Source organism: Xenopus tropicalis, chromosome 6 (assembly GCF_000004195.4).
Source record: "Xenopus tropicalis strain Nigerian chromosome 6, UCB_Xtro_10.0, whole genome shotgun sequence".
NCBI classification, from domain to species: domain Eukaryota; kingdom Metazoa; phylum Chordata; class Amphibia; order Anura; family Pipidae; genus Xenopus; species Xenopus tropicalis.
In genome coordinates, this window is record NC_030682.2 from 48,081,669 (window position 1) to 48,102,535 (window position 20,867).

Below are 20,867 nucleotides of genomic sequence, written 5' to 3' on the forward strand. Positions count from 1 at the left end.
TAACATATATTTTATATTTTTTATATTTCTTTGGTATTTGGATAAAGGTTATTCTTAGAATATGCAAAAAAGAGAAAAAGTATTACAACATACATGCTTTCAGCGGGTGAACACCAGTTCCACATACCCTTTATTCAGCTATTTTAAGGATTTCGCTATTTCTGTGCTGCAGAACATACCCCTTTAAAATATGCAAAAGCTGCTTGATTCCACCCCATGTTCTGATTTCAACACTTATTTCAGGATCCTCACAAATCTGGACAAGTATCCAGACCACACTCCAAAGCAACTTAAGATGGTCAGAGTGAAGCAGACTAAGTAAGGTAGGGACACCATCAAAAATTTTCACTTGTTCTTTTACTTCTGTCTCTGAACAAAGAAGGCGTAAGAGATCTGCTGCAAGCCTATCAAAGAAAAAGAAAAGCAGATGTTATTTATATACATATATATTCTATTGAAACACTGGCATGCACAAAATAATAAAAAAATAAAAACATATGCCTGGCTGCACAAAAAAAATTATAAGAACACGGACAAAAAGTATCATAGAATTACAAACAATTCTGACGGTAAATAAGAGGTTAGGATTCAAATACATTACCGCATTTTCTTTCTCTTATAGAATGGGCCATATCAACTTTATTAGACACAATATGAGTCTAATAAGATGCTTAGATTAATAATAATAATACTAATAATAATAATAATTAGATGCTACATGCATGGGCGCAAACATTTTTCAAGCCCATTCTTGGATATCCATCTTTAGCCAGGGCCAACCATGTCCAGCCTTTGGTCAGTTGCCCTCTTAGTTCATAACATGTAGACCAATATAACAAAATATTGGTGTAATTAAGATCAGTACCTTCACCCCACCACGGCTTTAAGCTCATCTCCTAGGGGTCAGCCCCAGTCTTTGAGAACCACTGTTGTAGAATAATACCAAGCTATGCAATATTTAACACTACATGGAGTATGCAAAGAGGGGCAGAGTAAAATGCGTTCAGTTATGTTGGAATAGCCGTTGTTGAAAAAGACAGTAGTTAGCTTCAAAGAACAGCAGATACAATGTCACATATTACAAAATGCTATTAGGATAATGATGGTATTAGTAAAAAAATAAAAAAGAGTGCACCTTAAATGGTTTTGAAAGGTTAATGCAAAATAAAGCACACAATAAATCTGCTGCATTAACCTGCCAAAAAACTTGTGGCTGTACTGTAACTGGGAATAGGTCAAGTTTTGTACAAGTCAAAGCATGCCTAGCTCTGATACTTTGCTTGTTTTGTACGTTATTTTTTTCAGTACAAATGTTTTTCTTGCAAACATGTTATGCAAAAACACATTTATTAATAAAGAAAAAAAGTTTCAAAGTTGATACTGAGGTGGTTTCTTGGCAATAAGCAATAACAACAAAATGTTACCTTTTTGACAAGTTCACTTAGAAAAGTAAAAGATCTGCCCAGCCAATTTTTCAGCAGAGAGCTTTAAAGACTAAAACTCACCCACCTTTTGGAGAGAAGATCAAATTCACGCAGTATCATCATAAGACTTTCGACAATGCTAAGCTCACTAATCTTCTGCCTGCATTCTGGACTGTAATGATAAATATTTGGGCACAAGTAGCAAATTACACTGTAGTGTACGTAATTAACTTAGTGATTTGAAGTTTAACCTATAAGCTAATGCCACACGGAGCGTATTGTTGGCAAGCTAAAAAATGCTTGCCAAGCATGCGCCCCATATACTTCGTGTGGCATTAGCCTTATAGTGTTTTCCCCCACGATTGCAGCATAATTGTGGCCAGTTGCAAACTTTAGAATAGAATTAGAATCACTTATAACATTCAAACAACTAATTAAGCCATAAATAAAGACTAGGAAGAAGTGATTTCCTTTGCATTTTAAGATAATCATTTATATCCCTGTCTTCATATATAAAAACTCAAAAAGCTTTTTTTATTGACAAATATATTAATTTTACTTTAATTTGTTCTATTGATTTGAGGTTATTAATGATAATGGATAAGGTACTGCTAGGGTGAATAAAATAGTTCTGGAAATGCCAACCTTTATCATACGGTAATCAAGTTGTTGTCAACAATGCCTTGTTTACTGATTTCTGATAAAGAAACATTTCTATTATTTACTAGTAATTTTGACTGATACATTTTATTTTATTTTTACTCGTGCAATAAAAAAAAGTTCCCCAATAAAATTAAACTGTATGCATTTTATCTGAACTCACCTTTCAGCTAAACTTGTAAGAGCAAGCAGAGCTCCCAACAACACATTGCTGTCACTGGCAGCCAACAGCTTTACAAGAGTCTGAAAGAGAAACATAATTTAATAAACAATGATGTCTTCATTGTCAACTTAATTCCCCAAATATTATGACCTTTAATCTAGTAGGGATCTAATGCTATTTTCACAAAGTCAAAAGAGAAGGAGAATAGGAACAAAGGTGAAGAAAAGGAAAGAATGGCATGAGAAAATACAGTTAAAAAGTTGAAACGTTTTGAAACATTTGAGTCACATGATTTAAAGGACCTGTAACACCATGGGCCCTGTTGCACCTTCTTCTGCCGCTCCCTAACTTGCTTGTCTGAATAATGAACAAGTTAGTTGATGAGAAGGGACTGAAGGGGAACATCTACATGTGTCAATTGTGCTTTACAAATGACCCCTTAGGAGTGATTCTCACTGGAAGACTATTTTTAATGCAAAAGCTGGGGAAAACTTTTAATGAGAAATATTACTTTAATAATGCAATTCAAAAATGATGTTGCTAGACTAGAGATCCCAGTATCCACTAACCCTTAATAAAATGTTAATGTATTCTGGAATTTGTAATCCAGCAATATTTGAGGAAGGTATGGTTAAGCAATAATGTTAAGATCGCCTTAAAGATTCACCAAATCCCAAAACGAATCCGGAACTGAAGAATAATAAGATTTGATGTTAACAGCTCAGTCTGGCAAATGAGAACGTAGGACAGGCTTGGTATTGGAAGATTTTGGCAGAGCTAGCTAACCATTATGTATTATATGCAACAGTTGTTATTTTTGAGACAGTGAAACAGTTCCTGTTTAGTTTATTGTGCTGTTTTGTGCATTAAAACAGTACCAGTATTATTAATCTATTTAAGCAATGCAATACATTTGTTTTTATCGAATGTTTTATAACCTTTTTAATAGCTAATATAAATATCACACAACTATTGCATTAGGCTAAGAACACGTGGGATGTTTTGTCACCTGCACTTAATGCCTTCAGCATAAATTGGCAAAGGTAAAACACTTGAATCACATAAATGCAGAGGAAGACATTTTTGTACATTTACACAATTCAATGTTTGACCTTTGAATCACTTAGAACCTCATTGTTACCTTATGAGCACCACTGGATATCACCCAATCTCTTTGACCTTTAACAGCTGCCAGTTTTTGAAAAATATCTGTAAAACAAATTGTGGTTATATGAAGTATTACCTTCACCATGGATATACTCTTCCGCACAAAAACAATGAAATATATAACGATATCAAGCAGAACAAATATTAGACAAACATTTGCATGTATGCGGGCAGTGCAAAGCAAAGTGCAAATTCACTAACCCAAACAACATTGGCTGGCAAACAAACATTTGGAAGCTAACGATGCTTATAATCCTTGGTAATGGATTCAATAAAGGCTAAAATGTTGCAGAATAATAATTAAATATTCTTTTCCATCTTGAAATGAGTTCCAGACCTGAAAAAGCTATGAGCACAGTACAAGCAAAAATATTTATAAGCCATTTTCTGATACAGATTGTAAGCTCTTTGGGGCAGGGACCGCATCCCAACTGTGTATTGAAACATCTAAGCACTTACTATATACATAGTAAACAGCACCATATAAATTCAAAAAAAGTTTAAAAACCCTTTGTTCCATCATGGCTACATCCTGGATAATACAAGAAACATAGCTGAAAAAAAGTGGAAGTAAAATGACCAGTTAGGGTTTGCTAACACTTGTTTGGTTCATAGTTAGAAAAATAATCTTGGATAATGTAGGTAATTGAAGGAAAGGAAAATAAAATTCAAATTAAAAATTCAAATTCAAATTAAAAATAAACCTTATTTTTCTAAACATAAATTCAAGTGGGAGCAAACAATTAACAGCTAAGACATTCTAAACAGTTCTTACAAGTCATATTAACCAATTTGTCGACATTTAAATGTTCTTCTCCATACAAAAGGTATGTATCAGATGTTGTTTCCATATACTGCAAGAAACAAAAAGAAAGACAATAAAATTAGTTGTTCCTCAATAAATCCACAAGATGGTGACCTAGCTTTAAAACTGAAGTGTCAATAGTGGTAATATTCAATTCAATTTTATATTCATTTTTTTTAATAACAGATACAAAACAACAGAAATAATAGTAGTGTTTTCTGAGCTATAATCACAATATCCAAATATTAGATTAACTAGCTCACATTAGGAGTCACTTATTATTGCCCCTCCTACAAAAATGTTTATTCAGTGTTTAATCAGTTCATTCAATAGTGGCAGTAGGAGTTCAGCACTCTGCACCCCACCCTGGTTAAAAAAAATCCACTGCAAGGTGCAGGGTGCACAGCCAATGGGCAAAGGGCAGCCCTGTCCTTACTGCCTGCCATAGGTGCATGAGCTGCTATAGTGCAGCTGGCATGTACAAAACTCTTTTGCAGCATGCATTTGCTGGTGCTCCTTTACTTGTGCAGATGTAGTTAGTTAGTTAGTTAGTTAGTTAGTTAGTTAGTTGGTTGTTCCCACTATATCTGATGGAGATACTGATAGTTAAACCAGCCTGAAACAAAATCAAATCATTTGCATATTTACAATCCACAAGCTAACCAGCAAACTGCCATTGCAATTGAAACAAAAAAAAATATTTGTTTATGGAATAAAATTAAATGTATACATCCATCACGCTCAGTGGCCTAATAATTGTAGCCTTGATAAATGGGTCTTTTTGAACACATTCAGTTTGCAATAACTATTTTCATCCTTATTTTGAAATTACTTTGACTCTAGTTCTTGAAGCAAAGTACAACGATAAACACAAAATCAATTCTAACTGTGCAGACACACAATTAAATATTTCACCTGTGCAAGGACTTCAACACCATTGATCTGATGCAGCACCTCCTATGTTACATAAAAAAGAAAAAACACATACATTTTAATTTGTACGCATTCATATTTCATAATCTGACATTAACCTTGAGCACTGTTTAGGCATCTGCAGAATGTTGTTTAGTCACATTGCAATGCTACTGGATTGTTCTGCAATAGTGCTGGAAATATATGTGCATATATATATATATATATATATATATATATATATATATATATATATATATATATATATATATATACAGTATACTAGGTCCCTGGTGTTAAGTAATAGCACTTAACAGGTCTTAAAGGACATGTAAATCCCACACACAAAAAATATTCAGTGAAAAGCCTCTTTGAAATCTTTCAATACCTGCCTCTCTGGATGTTCAAAGGCCAATAGTAAGACTGCAGCATCCCCTTAATCACTTAGATTTCCTTCTCCTCCTGTAACTCACTTGGTCTCCTCCCTTGGGAATTTGCTTTGGCTGTTGGCTCCTGGGCATGCTCAGTTCTTCTCAGCTCAGAATACTAAACATGCCCCCCAGTCTAGCAGCTAATGAAGAGATGGCATTGCTGGTTCCAATACAAAATCTGCTGTAGCCGTCTGCTCCTATTTTTTCTCGATCAGTAGAACTTTTTATTAAAGGAAGTTCTGCCTGTGTGAGCCTGCACTCTTGATGAATTTACACTGAATAAGGTACTTTGTACTCATGTGCTGTTTGCAGATTTAAATGTAACTGATGATGTCTCAGTAGGAAAATAGTTGCTGGGTGAAAGCTGCTATTGAAAATGTGAAGGTGCTGGAAAATGTAGGGGATATATGCAGTATAAATTATGCCGTTTGGGTTGAGGAGAGGTGCCCAACTTATATACATTGTAAGAAAATGTATGCTTTACATGTCCTTTAATAATGTGACAAAAATATTTTATTTAGAGTCTAAATTACACTTAAAAAATCAATGCCTGGGTGCTAATAATAATTTAAATATACAGTATATACAGGTCCTTTTCAAAAAATTAGCATATTGTGATAAAGTTCATTATTTTCTGTAATGTACTGATAAACATTAGACTTTCATATATTTTAGATTCATTACACACAACTGAAGTAGTTCAAGCCTTTTCTTGTTTTAATATTGATGATTGTGGCATACAGCTCATGAAAACCCAAAATTCCTATCTCAAAAAATTAGCATATTTCATCCGCCCAATAAAAGAAAAGTGTTTTTAATACAAAAAAAGTCAACCTTCAAATAATTATGTTCAGTTATGCACTCAATACTTGGTCGGGAATCCTTTTGCAGAAATGACTGCTTCAATGTGGCGTGGCATGGAGGCAATCAGCCTGTGGCACTGCTCAGGTGTTATGGAGGCCCAGGATGCTTCAATAGCGGCCTTAAGCTCATCCAGAGTGTTGGGTCTTGTGTCTCTCAACTTTCTCTTCACAATATCCCACAGATTCTCTATGGGGTTCAGGTCAGGAGAGTTGGCAGGCCAATTGAGCACAGTAATACCATGGGCAGTAAACCATTTACCAGTGGTTTTGGCACTGTGAGCAGGTGCCAGGTCATGCTGAAAAATGAAATCTTCATCTCCATAAAGCTTTTCAGCAGATGGAAGCATGAAGTGCTCCAAAATCTCCTGATAGCTAGCTGCATTGACCCTGCCCTTGATAAAACACAGTGGACCAACACCAGCAGCTGACATGGCACCCCAGACCATCACTGACTGTGGGTACTTGACACTGGACTTCAGGCATTTTGGCATTTCCCTCTCCCCAGTCTTCCTCCAGACTCTGGCACCTTGATTTCCGAATGACATACTTTGGACCACTGAGCAACAGTCCAGTGCTGCTTCTCTGTAGCCCAGGTCAGGCGCTTCTGCCGCTGTTTCTGGTTCAAAAGTGGCTTGACCTGGGGAATGCAGCACCTGTAGCCCATTTCCTGCACGCGCCTGTACACGGTGGCTCTGGATGTTTCTACTCCAGACTCAGTCCACTGCTTCCGCAGGTCCCCCAAGGTCAGGAATCGGTCCTTCTCCACAATCTTCCTCAGGGCCCAGTCACCTCTTCTCGTTGTGCAGCGTTTTCTGCCACACTTTTTCCTTCCCACAGACTTCCCACTGAGGTGCCTTGATACAGCACTCTGGGAACAGCCTATTTGTTCAGAAATTTCTTTTTGTGTCTTACCCTCTTGCTTGAGGGTGTCAATGATGGCCTTCTGGACAGCAGTCAGGTCGGCAGTCTTACCCATGATTGCGGTTTTGAGTAATGAACCAGGCTGGGAGTTTTTAAAAGCCTCAGGAATCTTTTGCAGGTTTTTAAAGTTAATTTGTTGATTCAGATGATTAGGTTAATAGCTCGTTTAGAGAACCTTTTCATGATATGCTAATTTTTTGAGATAGGAATTTTGGGTTTTCATGAGCTGTATGCCACAATCATCAATATTAAAACAAGAAAAGGCTTGAACTACTTCAGTTGTGTGTAATGAATCTAAAATATATGAAAGTCTAATGTTTATCAGTACATTACAGAAAATAATGAACTTTATCACAATATGCTAATTTTTTGAAAAGGACCTGTATATATATATTATATGACTCCTCAAAATACATAAAACAGTTTATTCCTCACCATATTTTCTCTGGTTCTTATATTTTACTCAAATGTATTTTTAATTGCCTCTCTTTAGAATTGGTTTTGTAGAGAAGTTTTAGCTAAATAGTTGTTTTGGTATAGTAAGGCATATAGAATATTAAAGTAATTGATATAATAATCCATTTTTTATATACTGACCAATAAAAGTAAACTTTCCTATAACCCACTCTCTTGATCTAAGACACAACGAGAAAACAAGATTTATAGACCACCTAAAGGAAACCTTGTTTTTAATTTACCTAACACTGGAACTTGTATCATATTAAAGGTATGGAACCTGTTATCCAGAATGTACCTAGAGTTTTACAGATACCCATAATTTGGATAAACACACTTTCGGGTTATTTTAAAATCATTAAATTATATCTCAGTTGGGATCAAGTACAAGGTACTGTTTTATTATAGAGGGAATACATTTTTAAAAATGTGAATCTTTTGATCAAAATGGAGTCTAAAGGAGATGGCCTTTGCGTAATTCAAAGTTTCTGGATAACTGGTTGCCAGATAATGGATACTTGTAGAGTGTGACCATTGTCAATGGTGTAAATGATGGCCTGGGCCCCCAGCAAAGTTTTTTCCCCGGGCCCCCACCGCCTCCCTGGGCAAAATTATGGGTGACCCTCAGTGCGAGCGAAATTGTGCATCACTAGCTACCCGGAAAAAAAATTGTTGATGACAGGCGAATTCACGTGCACCATAGATCACCAATGGGTCCCCCATCAGAGGAAGCAGTTCTGGGTCCCCCCACAGTCTCAGGTTCTGCTTCCTCTGTAGGTATGCCATTGAATACTGTTAGAGAAATGTAAAAGAAATCATAGTTGAGCATCTCTTTCTGTCCATGTGCATATGCAAATTAGGGTTTTGATTCAGTTCAGGATTCCCCTAAACCTTGTACAGTGGATATAGAGTTGGGTCAATACTAAAGTTATGAATTAGTTGCATTCCAATAAGTTTATATATAATTATTAATCCTTGTACAAGAAAAGATTAAAATTGAGATGAAGTTAAAGAGATGCAAAATAAGGCTAAGAGATAATACAATTGAAATGTACCTGATAAAATGGATCACGCATAAGTAACCTCAGGCAGATTAACACTCTCAGGAGGTGAATAGCTTGTGCCCTTTCAACCCACTCTCTGTAGAAAAAGATTGTGCATTAAATGTGGTGTCTCTGCACAAATGGACAAGTTTGCATCTGTAGAAAGGACACAGAACCCTGGGTCTAGGGTGGCATATATTTGGGGGGGGGGTGCTTCTTTTTTACAGAATAACAATTTTTAATTATTTTGTTGTGCCTTGAACCAGTTAATACTGAAAGCTGGAAACTTTATCCAAAATATGTTATAATTCAGAAAGGGCATGGTAAACATGTTGGGGTCATCTAAGTATTTCATAGAAAGCACTAATATTGGCTTCCACCTCAATATTTAGACTGAAGAATAGCAAACTATTTTTGTATTGTTTGGTATGGCTGAATTGTGTATTTTATAGGAAGACAATAATTTCTCATATTGAGAAGGACTGATCTGGCATGAGAAAGGTATAGAATTCCAACACTAACTGCACAGGATAAAACTGAAGCATTTTGAGACATACATAACAAACAGAAAAGCATCAATGTTATTTGCTTCAATTACCACAAAGTGTTTTTTGTAAACTTTACTACCTTTGTTTTATTTTTTTATATTTCCTCTATTCTCTTCCTTTTCCCCCACTTCATGCATATGTTGGTTCAAGTACTGTAGCAATTCTCTACATTCCATAATATATTAATGTACAGTCGTTTAGCTGGCTATGGTGTATGGGGCAAGCATTACCAGGAAACCACTGATTTCCATGTTCCCTTTAGATATTCACTTCCATGTGTCATGCCACAACAGGAAGCGGTATCTGGTAGTTCCAGATGTTTGGATCACATTTTAGTCATGATCAAAAGAAAGAGTGTGCCATTCCCCTTTAAAATGTATCTTTGTTTATGGTTTTTTACAGAATCACAGAGTAAATGAGCAATGCAAATGTTTAAAATGAGTTATATATGCCACACATTATGTGCATTTAGCATTACTAATTATTCTTAGTTCTGAAAAATGTATGCAAAATATATAAAAAGCACCTTCCAGTTATGGTAGCTTACATAAACCACATTAATTCTTTTCTGGCATTTGATTGTTCAGCTTTGCGATACAAGAACTTCCAGCTTCTCAACTGCAATTAAACATGTGCGATAGCTACGTGGGATGTGAAACTGTTTACAGACAGCAGTTATTAATGATATTCTGGGAAAACAGCCAACAAGGATAATAAAACCTACTAAGATTAAAGCTAAAATCAAATACTTTTACTTACTCAAGTATGTAAAAGCAATGATTCCAATTTTAACTCTCCACAATTGTTATTTTTCAGCATGTGATGCTTATTGGGGCCTCATACATTAGCTCTTAGTATGACTTTGTGGAGATAAATTTTAACAGGCTGAATGTAACCTGCATTTAAAGGGGTGGCTCACCTTAATTACAGTTTTGAAAAGTAAAGAAAACGGTTGGTTATGAGTTACACATTAGGGGGTAATTTACAAAGAACCAGGACAAAAGTATTAGGTAATATTGTAGGTAGGACAGGGGGTTAACTGCCTGATGGCCTTTTCCAATGAGCTTTGGAAGGAGGCTCCTTATAGTCCCTGCCCCATCACTCCTTGCCTGAGAACAGGTACCTTCCACTGAATTGTTGCTTATTTTATTAGATACATTTGTATTAAAAGACTGTGTTGTGTAATCTGGCCACTCTGCCAAAAGCCTCCCTGTTTCAATTAGCATTCAGTGCACCTGTGTACAAGGTTATTATCTGTTTTCTAGTTGTAGAACTAGTGATTATCTATTCCCAGCCATTGGACCCACTAGCAAAAGGGCAGGCAGTAAATACAGGGCTCCATTGTGCCCTGCACTCCCTCCCACTCCCTATCTGATGAACTGAAAGATGTGCAAGTTACACCCATCATGAATACAGTGCTACAGAATGCAGGTAATTCTGTATCCATCAGAGTCCAAAATCTGAAAAACTCTGACATTTTGAAGCAAAGGATCCTCCAGGGAAGGCACATCTGCCATTGACTTCTACAAGATCTCAACAAGTTTTAGGTGGGAAATTATAGGATTTGGATATTTTGGCACTTTGTCGCACAGTAAATCTCTGCGACTGATGACTTTATTTTTTACCTGCAAGCTAGCCTGTTCTTTATGAGTGCTGTAAATATGTCAAGAAACAGAGGATGCTCAGGGTATTGGCTGAAATTCCTTTCATTCTTGTAATTGACACTAGAAGCAAAGACATAAGATTAGAAGTAAACAGAAAACATAAAATAAATAATCTGATAAAATATGTTAATTCACTGTTAATGCTGTTATTATGGTAATATTGCAGTTCATGGCCCCCAACGCCACAGTCCCGACGTGCTCTAGCTTTACGTCTAAATAACGTGCACGGTGAGATGCAACTCTTTTGTTCCATTAAAGGAACAAAAAGGCTGCACTTCTGTGCACAAGAAGTGGGTAACATACAAACTGCAAAAACACAATGCTTTGTGCCTGTTTTTTGCAATTTTAAGAAACATAATAATTACTGTAAATATAAAAGCGAGAAAAACTTTTGATTACCTGAATGTTTCAAGCTCAACTGCTTCAGATGATTCTTGACTTAGATTTTGACTTTTGCATCCATTTGCCTTGCTAGACTTTTGCTGAGGTCTGGGAAGACTGGCAACTTTTAAAGCTGGAAGCTAAACAAAAATATATTTAAAGGTAGTTGTATACATATACAATTTTTTTAGGGTTTAATCAGAAGGAAAGTATAATGGGGGATTGGCAAATCTTAGGCATCCCCCCATTGATTATATTTGCTTACCTGCAGCATCAGGCTAAGCCCAGGACCGCATCATGCCCAGGACTGGGGTGTGGGGATACATTTTTGGCAGGCGTGGTGGGGCAACAGGTGTGTCAGGGGCAGAAGGGGTCTGTTTTGGTGATAGGGGACCCATCTACTGGGGTAGTGGGGCCCTGAGATGGTGGCACCCAGTTGGCCCAGCACATCCTAGCCCAGCAATGCTTACCTAATACCCTGGGCCGGTGCTTCTGTTCACTTAAATCTGCACTGGCCTGGGGTATTTCTGATCAACTTGGAGACCTTCCTTGCACACCCATGCTTGATAAAGGGGTTGTTTTGCCCTGAAATTTTGCACCTCCGCAATAAAATTTGCAAGGGCTTGCCACGCTTGTAACTGCTCTGAGTGCCATTGCTTTCAATTTTTGTATTTCTGAATACCCCAGACCGTGTTCCCAATCACCCCCAGTATTATAACTTTAGTTTTCCTTAAAAGACAAAGTGACGGGTTGTCCAAAGCCCATAGGCATATATATTATATGAATAGTAGTTAATTTAAGTGAACAGGGCAAGGCAGGAAGGTAGGCACAAGCACAAAATGAATAACATTTTAATGGGTACAATTTTGCAACCAACAAATATGCCTAGGGGCTGATTTACTAACCCACGAATCCGACCCGAATTGGAAAAGTTCCGACTTGAAAACGAACATTTTGCGACTTTTTCGTATGTTTTGCGATTTTTTCGGATTCTGTACGAATTTTTCGTTACCAATACGATTTTTGCGTAAAAACGCGAGTTTTTCGTATCCATTACGAAAGTTGCGTAAAAAGTTGCGCATTTTTCGTAGCGTTAAAACTTACGCGAAAAGTTGCGCATTTTTCGCGTAAGTTTTAACGCTACGCAAAATGCGCAACTTTTTACGCAACTTTCGTAATGGATAGGAAAACTCGCGTTTTTACGCAAAAATCGTATTGGATCCGAAAAATTCGTAAAGAATCCAAAAAAATCGCAAAACATACGAAAAAATCGCAAAGTACCGATCATTACGAAAAAAACGCAATCGGACTCCATTCGACCCGTTCGTGGGTAAGTAAATCAGCCCCCTAGTGTTAAGTCATTGAGCCCTAAATTATAGAGAGTATAAATCAAAAAGCTTTTGAGATTTTCACAAGATCTGCTTAGTGATTTAAAATATGCAAACTTTGTACTTTACCTGTTGTTTGCTTGCCTGAACATTTAACAGAGACCAAAGCCGTTTAATATCTGAGCATTGCCTAAAAGAAAAGTCGGAAAAACCCAAAAATAAGGTCATTAGCATACACAAATAAAATATGCATTGACTTTAGTTCAAAGTAAATTGTTCCAACCCACAAAATAGTTACCTAAATTATTCCCCTTATGCTAATCAGTTTTATCTAGATGCTTTAAAATAACTAGCCGGGACAGTAGAAAATAAAAACTATAAATACAGGTATATGATACAAGTATAGGATCTATTATCCAGAATGCCTGGGAACACAGGTTTTCTAGATAATGGATCTTTCCAAAATTTGGATCTCCATTCCATAAGTCTGCTAAAAGTGATTTAAAGGAGAAGGCATTTTAGTGCCAATAGATTAGCCACATTAGTGCCACCTAGAATATTCTATTTATTCTGCATAAAGCTTTATCATAACTGAGTAAAGGTCCCTAGAAGCTTTCTCTGTTTCCCTTGTCCTCACCTGCTCACGACCCAGCTCCCCGCCGCTTGTGTCGATGTAAGAGAGGGGGCTGGGAAGGGGGATTTTCTTAACTATAGAGGAAGCAGACCCAGTGGTCTGGGTCAGCCTGCCCCCACCCCCCTTCCTATGCATCCATTATAGTTACACCACTGGTACAAACTACTGAGATCAAGAAGGCTTTTCTGTAATTTGGATCTCCATACTTCAGTCGACTAATAAATCATTTAAAACTGAAATAGGACTGTTTTACTTCCAATAAGGATTGATTACATCTTAGTTAGGATCAAGTATAAGGTACTGATTTATTATTACAGAGAAAAACTATATCATCATTTTTAAAAAATTAGAATAATCTGCTAAAATTAACTTTATGGGAGATTACCTTCTCGTAATTTAGAGCTTTCTAAATAATACGTTTTTATATAAGGGATCTTATACCTGTACATACTTTAATAAAATTACTTGATCAGGAACAGGAACCTTACAGCCAACAAATTATTAAGAAATAATGGAAAATATTGATATGAACCTGTGGATTTTACCCATTAATACAGAGAGAACAAACCTTGCACTGTTTCCCTGGTTCTTCTTTTCAGATTTCTTCCCTTTTTCATCTTGATTAGGCATTATAATACCTTAGACATTCACTAAATTATTCATTCCTATAGGGGAGGTAAACGTATTAAAAATAAGCCTCCTCGGTTTACTAAGACTGTAGTTTGAAGTAAAATGAGGTTTAACTATTTCCAAAAAATATATTTTTTGGTGGAGTCAGCTTACTTAAAGGGACACATAAAATACATAACATAGTAACATAGTAACATAGTAAGTTGGGTTGAAAAAAGACATACGTCCATCAAGTTCAACCATAATGCCTATACCTAACCTGCCTAACTACAAGTTGATCCAGAGGAAGGCAAAAAACCCCATCTGAAGCCTCTCTAATTTGCCTCAGAGGGGAAAAAATTCCTTCCTGACTCCAAGATGGCAATCGGACCAGTCCCTGTATCAACTTGTACTAAGAGCTATCTCCCATAACCGTGTATTCCCTCACTTGCTAAGAATCCATCCAGCCCCTTCTTAAAGCTATATAATGTATCAGCCAGTACGACTGATTCGGGGAGGGAATTCCACAACTTCACAGCTCTCACTGTAAAAAATCCTTTCCGAATATTTAAATGGAACCTCCCTTCTTCTAACCGGAGTGGGTGCCCTCGTGTCCGTTGGAAGGACCTACTGGTAAATAAAACATTAGAGAGGTTATTATATGATCCCCTTATATATTTATACATAGTTATCATGTCACCTCTTAAGCGCCTCTTCTCCAGTGTAAACAGACCCAACTTGGCCAGTCTTTCTTCATAACTGAGACTTTCCATACCCTTTACCAGCTTAGTTGCCCTTCTCTGGACCCTCTCTAGCTCAATAATGTCCCGTTTGAGCACTGGAGACCAAAACTGAACAGCATATTCTAGATGGGGCCTTACCAGTGCTCTGTAAAGGGGAAGAATAACCCCCTCCTCCCGTGAATCTATACCCCTTTTAATACAGCTCAGAACCTTGTTTGCCCTTGCAGCTGCTGCCTGGCATTGCTTGCTACAGCCAAGTTTATTATCTACAAGGACTCCAAGATCCTTCTCCATTATGGATTTGCCTAGTGCAGTCCCATTAAGGTTATACGGGGCTTGCATATTTTTACATCCCAGGTGCATGACCTTACATTTATCCACATTAAATCTCATCTGCCACTTAGCTGCCCAGATTGCCAGTTGGTCAAGATCCTGCTGCAGGGATGTCACATCCTGGATAGAATTGACTGGTCTGCAGAGTTTTGTGTCATCTGCAAACACTGATACATTACTCATAATACCCTCCCCTAAGTCATTTATGAACAAATTAAACAAAAGTGGACCCAGTACAGAACCCTGAGGGACCCCACTGAGAACCTTACTCCAAGTAGAGAATGTGCCATTAACAACCACCCTCTGTACCCGATCCTGTAGCCAGTTTTCTATCCATGTGCAAACGACTTCACTAAGACCAATAGACCTTAGCTTAGAAAGCAGTCGTTTGTGGGGAACGGTATCAAATGCTTTGGCAAAATCCAAATAGATTATATCTACTGCATCCCCACTGTCCAGCTTCTTACTTACCTCATCATAAAAAGCAATTAAATTGGTCTGACATGACCTGTCCTTCATAAAGCCATGCTGATTACTGCTCATAATGCCATTCTCCACTACATAATTTTGAATGTGATCCCTTAACAAGCCTTCAAATAACTTGCCCACCACGGATGTCAAACTTACAGGCCTATAATTGCCAGGCTGAGATCTTATTCCCTTTTTAAATATGGGAGTGACATTCGCCTTCTTCCAATCACTAGGTACCATACCTGATGAGAGCGAGTCTGAGAATATCAGAAACAAGGGCCACTGCAATTCTGCCCCTAGCTCTCTCAGTACCCGAGGGTGTATTCCATCTGGCCCAGGTGCCTTGTTTACATTTATCGTGTGTAACCCTTTAAGCACCATATCCTGTGCCAACCACTGTGTAGTTGGAGCTGAGGCAACAGGGAAGCTATTGGGTGGGACTTGGCCCACTGGCTCCTCTACTGTATACACAGAAGAAAAGAACTGGTTAAGCACATCTGCCTTTTCTGTATCCGCTGTAACCATATTGTTATTATAACTCAATGGGGCCACACCCTCAACCTGCATCTTTTTACTATTAATATACTTAAAAAACTTTTTGGGGTTAGTCTTGGCCTCGGCCGCGATGCGCTCCTCATTTTCTATCTTTGCCTTCCAGATTGCTGTTTTACAACACTTGTTATAGTGTTTATATTCATTAAACGCAGCTACTGTCCCCTCTGACTTATATTTCTTAAAAGCTTTCCTTTTTTTCCCTATTAACTTCTTTACCTCAGAGTTAAGCCACATAGGGTGATTCTTAACACTTCTACTTTTTCTTATTAATGGAATGAATTGAGAACAGTAATGATTTAATATCATTTTAAATGACAACCATTTCTGCTCTGTATTTTTATCAGAAAACATAATGCCCCAATCTATGCCCTGAAGCGCTGCCCTTAAGGAGCTAAAATTTGCCTTCCTAAAATTCAGTGTCTTTGTTGCCCCCGTGTAAATTTGTTTCCTGCACCAAACATCAAATGAAATAACATTATGGTCACTATTACCCAGGGGTTCAACCACTTGCACATTTGCTATACGTTCTGGGTCATTAGAGATCACTAGATCTAGTATAGCATTGTTCCTGGTTGGCTCCTCAACAACCTGTGACATAAAGTTGTCGTGCAGCAAGTTTATAAACTTGTTCCCATTTACTGTCCTGGCAGTACTATTGCCCCAGTCAATATCAGGGTAATTAAAATCCCCCATTATTATCACTGTCCTTATTTTGCTGCTTTCAAAGTGTCAGTCATGACAATTTGTATGTAGAGTACTATTTTCATTTTTGGTCTCTACATGCCACATACTTTGGTGGTCCTATGCATGTTGGGCATGAAACTGTATATGAGACCCCTGGCATTCTGGCATTCATATATATGATGTAGGTCCTAGTTTGGGACTAAGATGTTGAATATATATATATATTTTTTTCCTGTTGGCAACTTACTTTTTGTATTTCTTAAAACATATAAAAACCTGGTAATTTTGCAGTAGGTGAAGTAACTGCCATAAAAAATGTATGCATTTTCTATTCTTCATGCCACATACTTTGGTAAGTCCAAACATATTGGGCAAGAAACTGCTAGAAGAACCCAGACATTTAGATTTAAAATATTTTATCAAAGGATACGTGGGAGACAATATGCTAAAAAAAGGAAGATTTTAGGATCTTCCTTTTGAGTCCAAATTTCATAAAAAAACCGCTAATTAGCAAACCATAGCAATTTGCTTATTTGGAATAGAAAGACATTGAACGTGTCACTAAATGTACTTTCCAAAAATATGTGGTTTTCCAGGGTAAATTTACTGTTAGTGGCATATTCCCCATGTTATCGAAAGTATGCTTATTATCAGTGGTGCTTTTGAAAGCTCCAGAAAACTATACTTATTTGAGACTGAATGTTTGGAAGACAAGGCTTCTATTTTCACTCATATATATAAAATGTGTTTCAGATATTTGTTTCTATATTATGTCTTTTTTTCAGTAGAAGTCTAGAATTTATGGAATTACACAAAAGAGTAAGATAGCTTAGACTGTTCTAAGAAAAAAAATATAAAGTTTTCCTATATGAACTAAAAGCCTCCCCTATGACTCTAATGGGTGAGCAGAACATACATTAAGAAGACATTTTGAACATTTTGGCTGGTGCTTGAAGGGCTGCTATAGCCTACATAAATGTAACTGTTGTGGAGCACTCACCCAGCACCTGATCTGGAAACTGGCACTTATACTGTAATGTCACCCACTGTGACCTATAGCACTTACATTTGCCCATTTGTGTCTGTTAGTTACCCCTCCCATACAGATTGTAAGCTCTACGGGGCAGGGACCTCCTTCATCTTGTGTTTCTGACTCTTATTCCAACTGCACCTTGTATTTATTGTATTTATTGTTGTACTTTGTATTTATCCATTATCTTTTGTATTTATCCATTATCTTTAACCCCCTGTTTGTATTAATGAATTCTACTGTACAGCGCTGCGTACATAAGTAGCGCTTTATAAATAAAGATATACATACATACATACTGTTGGAATTTATAGTACAACTTAATTCTAAGGTGTGGGCATTCTACCTGTAATTAGTATTAGTATTTTCTATTAGTATTAATATTAGTATTAGTATTTCTACACATCTGATGGGCCTCACTTACTGATGTGTGCAAAGTGTCACAAAAATGGCACAAGTGGCCACATTTTTCCCCACAATGCAGTGTATTTTGTCAAAATGTCAGTATTGCTGCTCCTATAATAATCAACCAAGTGCAACTGCAGTATTAGTCACCTGTATAAAGCTATGTCATAATGCTGCTGAAATCTGCCAAACACTATAAACATTTATTCCACAGTACAGAGAAAAATCCAGCATAGTTTTAAAGTGGCAAAATGGATTTTTTTTAATGTGTCATTTAAAACTGTGCTAAATGTAAAAATTGAAAACAGGTCCCGCTATAACATACTTAAATTTAATGTAAAGGTGAACTTCCCCTTTATACATTCAATATATTCCTGTATGTATAAAATCCTCCTCCTCCCCTGCCCCCCCCCCCCCCCCCCAGCCAGCATTATGCCATTGCCACCAAGGGTATTACTGTGATCAACAGGGCAGGCAATGAAGGAATGCTGGGACCCCATTCTGTGGAGTAAAGAGGTTCTATAAAACAGAAGCTCCAGCTGTTGTATCACTACAACTAACACAATTCACTAACAAGCTCCGATGTATATTTATGTTTGAATATATATATATAAGGGATGATACAAAATACGGTGGAGGCTTGGGGCAAATGCCCTATCTCTCACGCCTCTGGCGATCAACAAGGAATCTCTCTCACATGTCACCAAAATGACTGACAGAACTATAAACTATAGACACTTCAGACTGTAGTTGATAAGTACATTAGCAATTGAATGTATGTACAGGCGCATACCTACACACTAACACACTATTTATTGGGTAGAATTTCTCTAAGAAAACAAAGTTTAAGCAGACCCTCAGTACATGAGCTGGCTCTATGCGCACACACGCTGTGGGGACTCACATGTCTGGCTGCGCTCAGGGGGTCCGACAGTCGCTCTGGTAACGGTGTAAACACTAAAGCGTCGCAAGAGCAGGTAGTTGCTAGGCGACAGAAGGGGCGGGCCGTGAGGACGCGCTTACGTACAAGGGCTTGGGCTGATGTTGCTGGGCTCATGAAACATTGATGTGTAGGAATGGTTCCCTGTGCAATATTTATATATATATATTTATAGAAACCTTCCAGTTAGTCATAAACAGCCAGTTATTTAATGTAGAACTCTGAATATAGTCAGTTTCCTGGGGTTTGGCTGTTTCTGGACAGTTCTGCACTGTAACTCAGACCACCCCCCAAACAAGAGGAGATGGAGCGCTATGGAGCGCATCCAGGCAGCAGTTCAGGCAGAGTGGGTCAAAATGTGATAGTTCTACATGTAAACAGGCCGGAGTAGGATTAAAAATGGGCTTTGGCATTTTAATAACACATGGGGTTACCACATTCTATGGAAAAAAATACTGGTCTTCCTATATATTTATCTTTTTTCTTTATTGATAACATTGAGCTAAGGGCTCTGGCACACGGGGAAATTAGTCGCCCGCGACAAAACTCCATGTTCACGGGCGACTAATCTCCCCGAGTTGCCATGACTCGCCATCCCACCGGTGAACATGTAAGTCGCTGGCGGGATGGCACAAGCGGCGGCGCGATTTCCCGAAATCGCCGAAAAAGACTTGTGTAATTCCATCATTTTTATCAGCCAGGCTAGTAAAATCCCAAACATCCCCCCACTAGCCAGAGCTGGAACTAGGGGTAGGCAGAAGAGGCGCATGCCTATGGTTGGCAGGTACCTCTTTTGCCTACCCCTACTCTGGGCCCTTGCACCCAAACAGCACCCATGTCCAGACCCAGATTTGTGGCAAGGCCACAAAGGCCCTGGCCTAGGGCAGCAGAAATGTAGGGGCGGCATGCCGCCACGCCACAACAAAATTTTGACATTTTGCTCCCATACGGAGCAATAGGGACTTCTCCCCACTGCTCCGTATAGGAGTTTAAATGCCCGCTCATGCGCGCTTGTGTTGGCGGGGGGGGGGAGGTGGGTTTGTTCGCGCATACGCCAGGGTGCGGGGCGCGAATGGGGGATGGCCTAGGGGCGCCTGGATTTGAAATCCGGCGCTGCCCATGTCTCCCTCATCTCCACTGCATTACTTGATCAGTGCAGCCGGGGGTTCTAATTGGCACATGAGCACGTGGGTAGAGGGGTGGGTGGGGTGGCTGGCCAGGTTGCCTAGGCTGGCACCAGTCTACTAAATAGTGACTATCTATGGCAGTGGTCCTCAACCAGTTGCTCCCAGTAGTCTCAAAACAGGTGCTAATTTTTGAATAGGATGCAAGTTTTGGAGGCATAACAACCATGTACTGCCAAACAGAGCCTCCTGTAGTCTGCAAGTCGACATTGGGTCACCCAGCCCCAAGAAAGTTTTTTCACATTTGTGTTGACTCCTGGTCTATAGCATCTTTCAGCAGCCCCTGTGGCATTTGAAAGAATCCACAGATTGCTGATCCGGGCTTTTAAACATATGAATACCAATTAAAAATGTGATATGTTTTTCAGGGTAAGCAGGTCAGATGGTCAATTTGCAATCAGAAGGTAGGAGAGATGAGGCCTTACAATCATCTTTCTTTCCTTTGCACCTTAATCATAACTGCATTAGCATCTACTTTCTAGCCTAAGCCTTCTCTAGAACTAACATAAAACA

At 38.2% G+C, this 20,867-nt stretch overlaps 1 protein-coding gene across 2 annotated transcripts in view; it reads right to left on the reverse strand.

Moving 5' to 3' along the window:
- Positions 1 to 19,232, reverse strand: part of nek10 (NIMA-related kinase 10) — a 56,197-nt gene extending 36,965 nt beyond the window's left edge. For both annotated transcript variants that reach the window (XM_031904121.1, XM_031904120.1), the window contains exons 1-12: positions 19,135 to 19,232; positions 13,969 to 14,065; positions 12,896 to 12,956; positions 11,457 to 11,578; positions 11,019 to 11,117; positions 8,858 to 8,942; positions 5,135 to 5,176; positions 4,190 to 4,268; positions 3,389 to 3,456; positions 2,248 to 2,327; positions 1,510 to 1,596; positions 180 to 404 (exon numbers count right to left, since the gene is read on the reverse strand). In XM_031904121.1, the coding sequence (XP_031759981.1) occupies positions 180 to 404; positions 1,510 to 1,596; positions 2,248 to 2,327; positions 3,389 to 3,456; positions 4,190 to 4,268; positions 5,135 to 5,176; positions 8,858 to 8,942; positions 11,019 to 11,117; positions 11,457 to 11,578; positions 12,896 to 12,956; positions 13,969 to 14,030 (1,010 nt within the window). In that variant the 5' untranslated portion in view covers positions 14,031 to 14,065; positions 19,135 to 19,232. The remainder of the gene's footprint in view (positions 1 to 179; positions 405 to 1,509; positions 1,597 to 2,247; positions 2,328 to 3,388; positions 3,457 to 4,189; positions 4,269 to 5,134; positions 5,177 to 8,857; positions 8,943 to 11,018; positions 11,118 to 11,456; positions 11,579 to 12,895; positions 12,957 to 13,968; positions 14,066 to 19,134) is intronic.
- Positions 19,233 to 20,867: the final 1,635 nt, after the last annotated feature.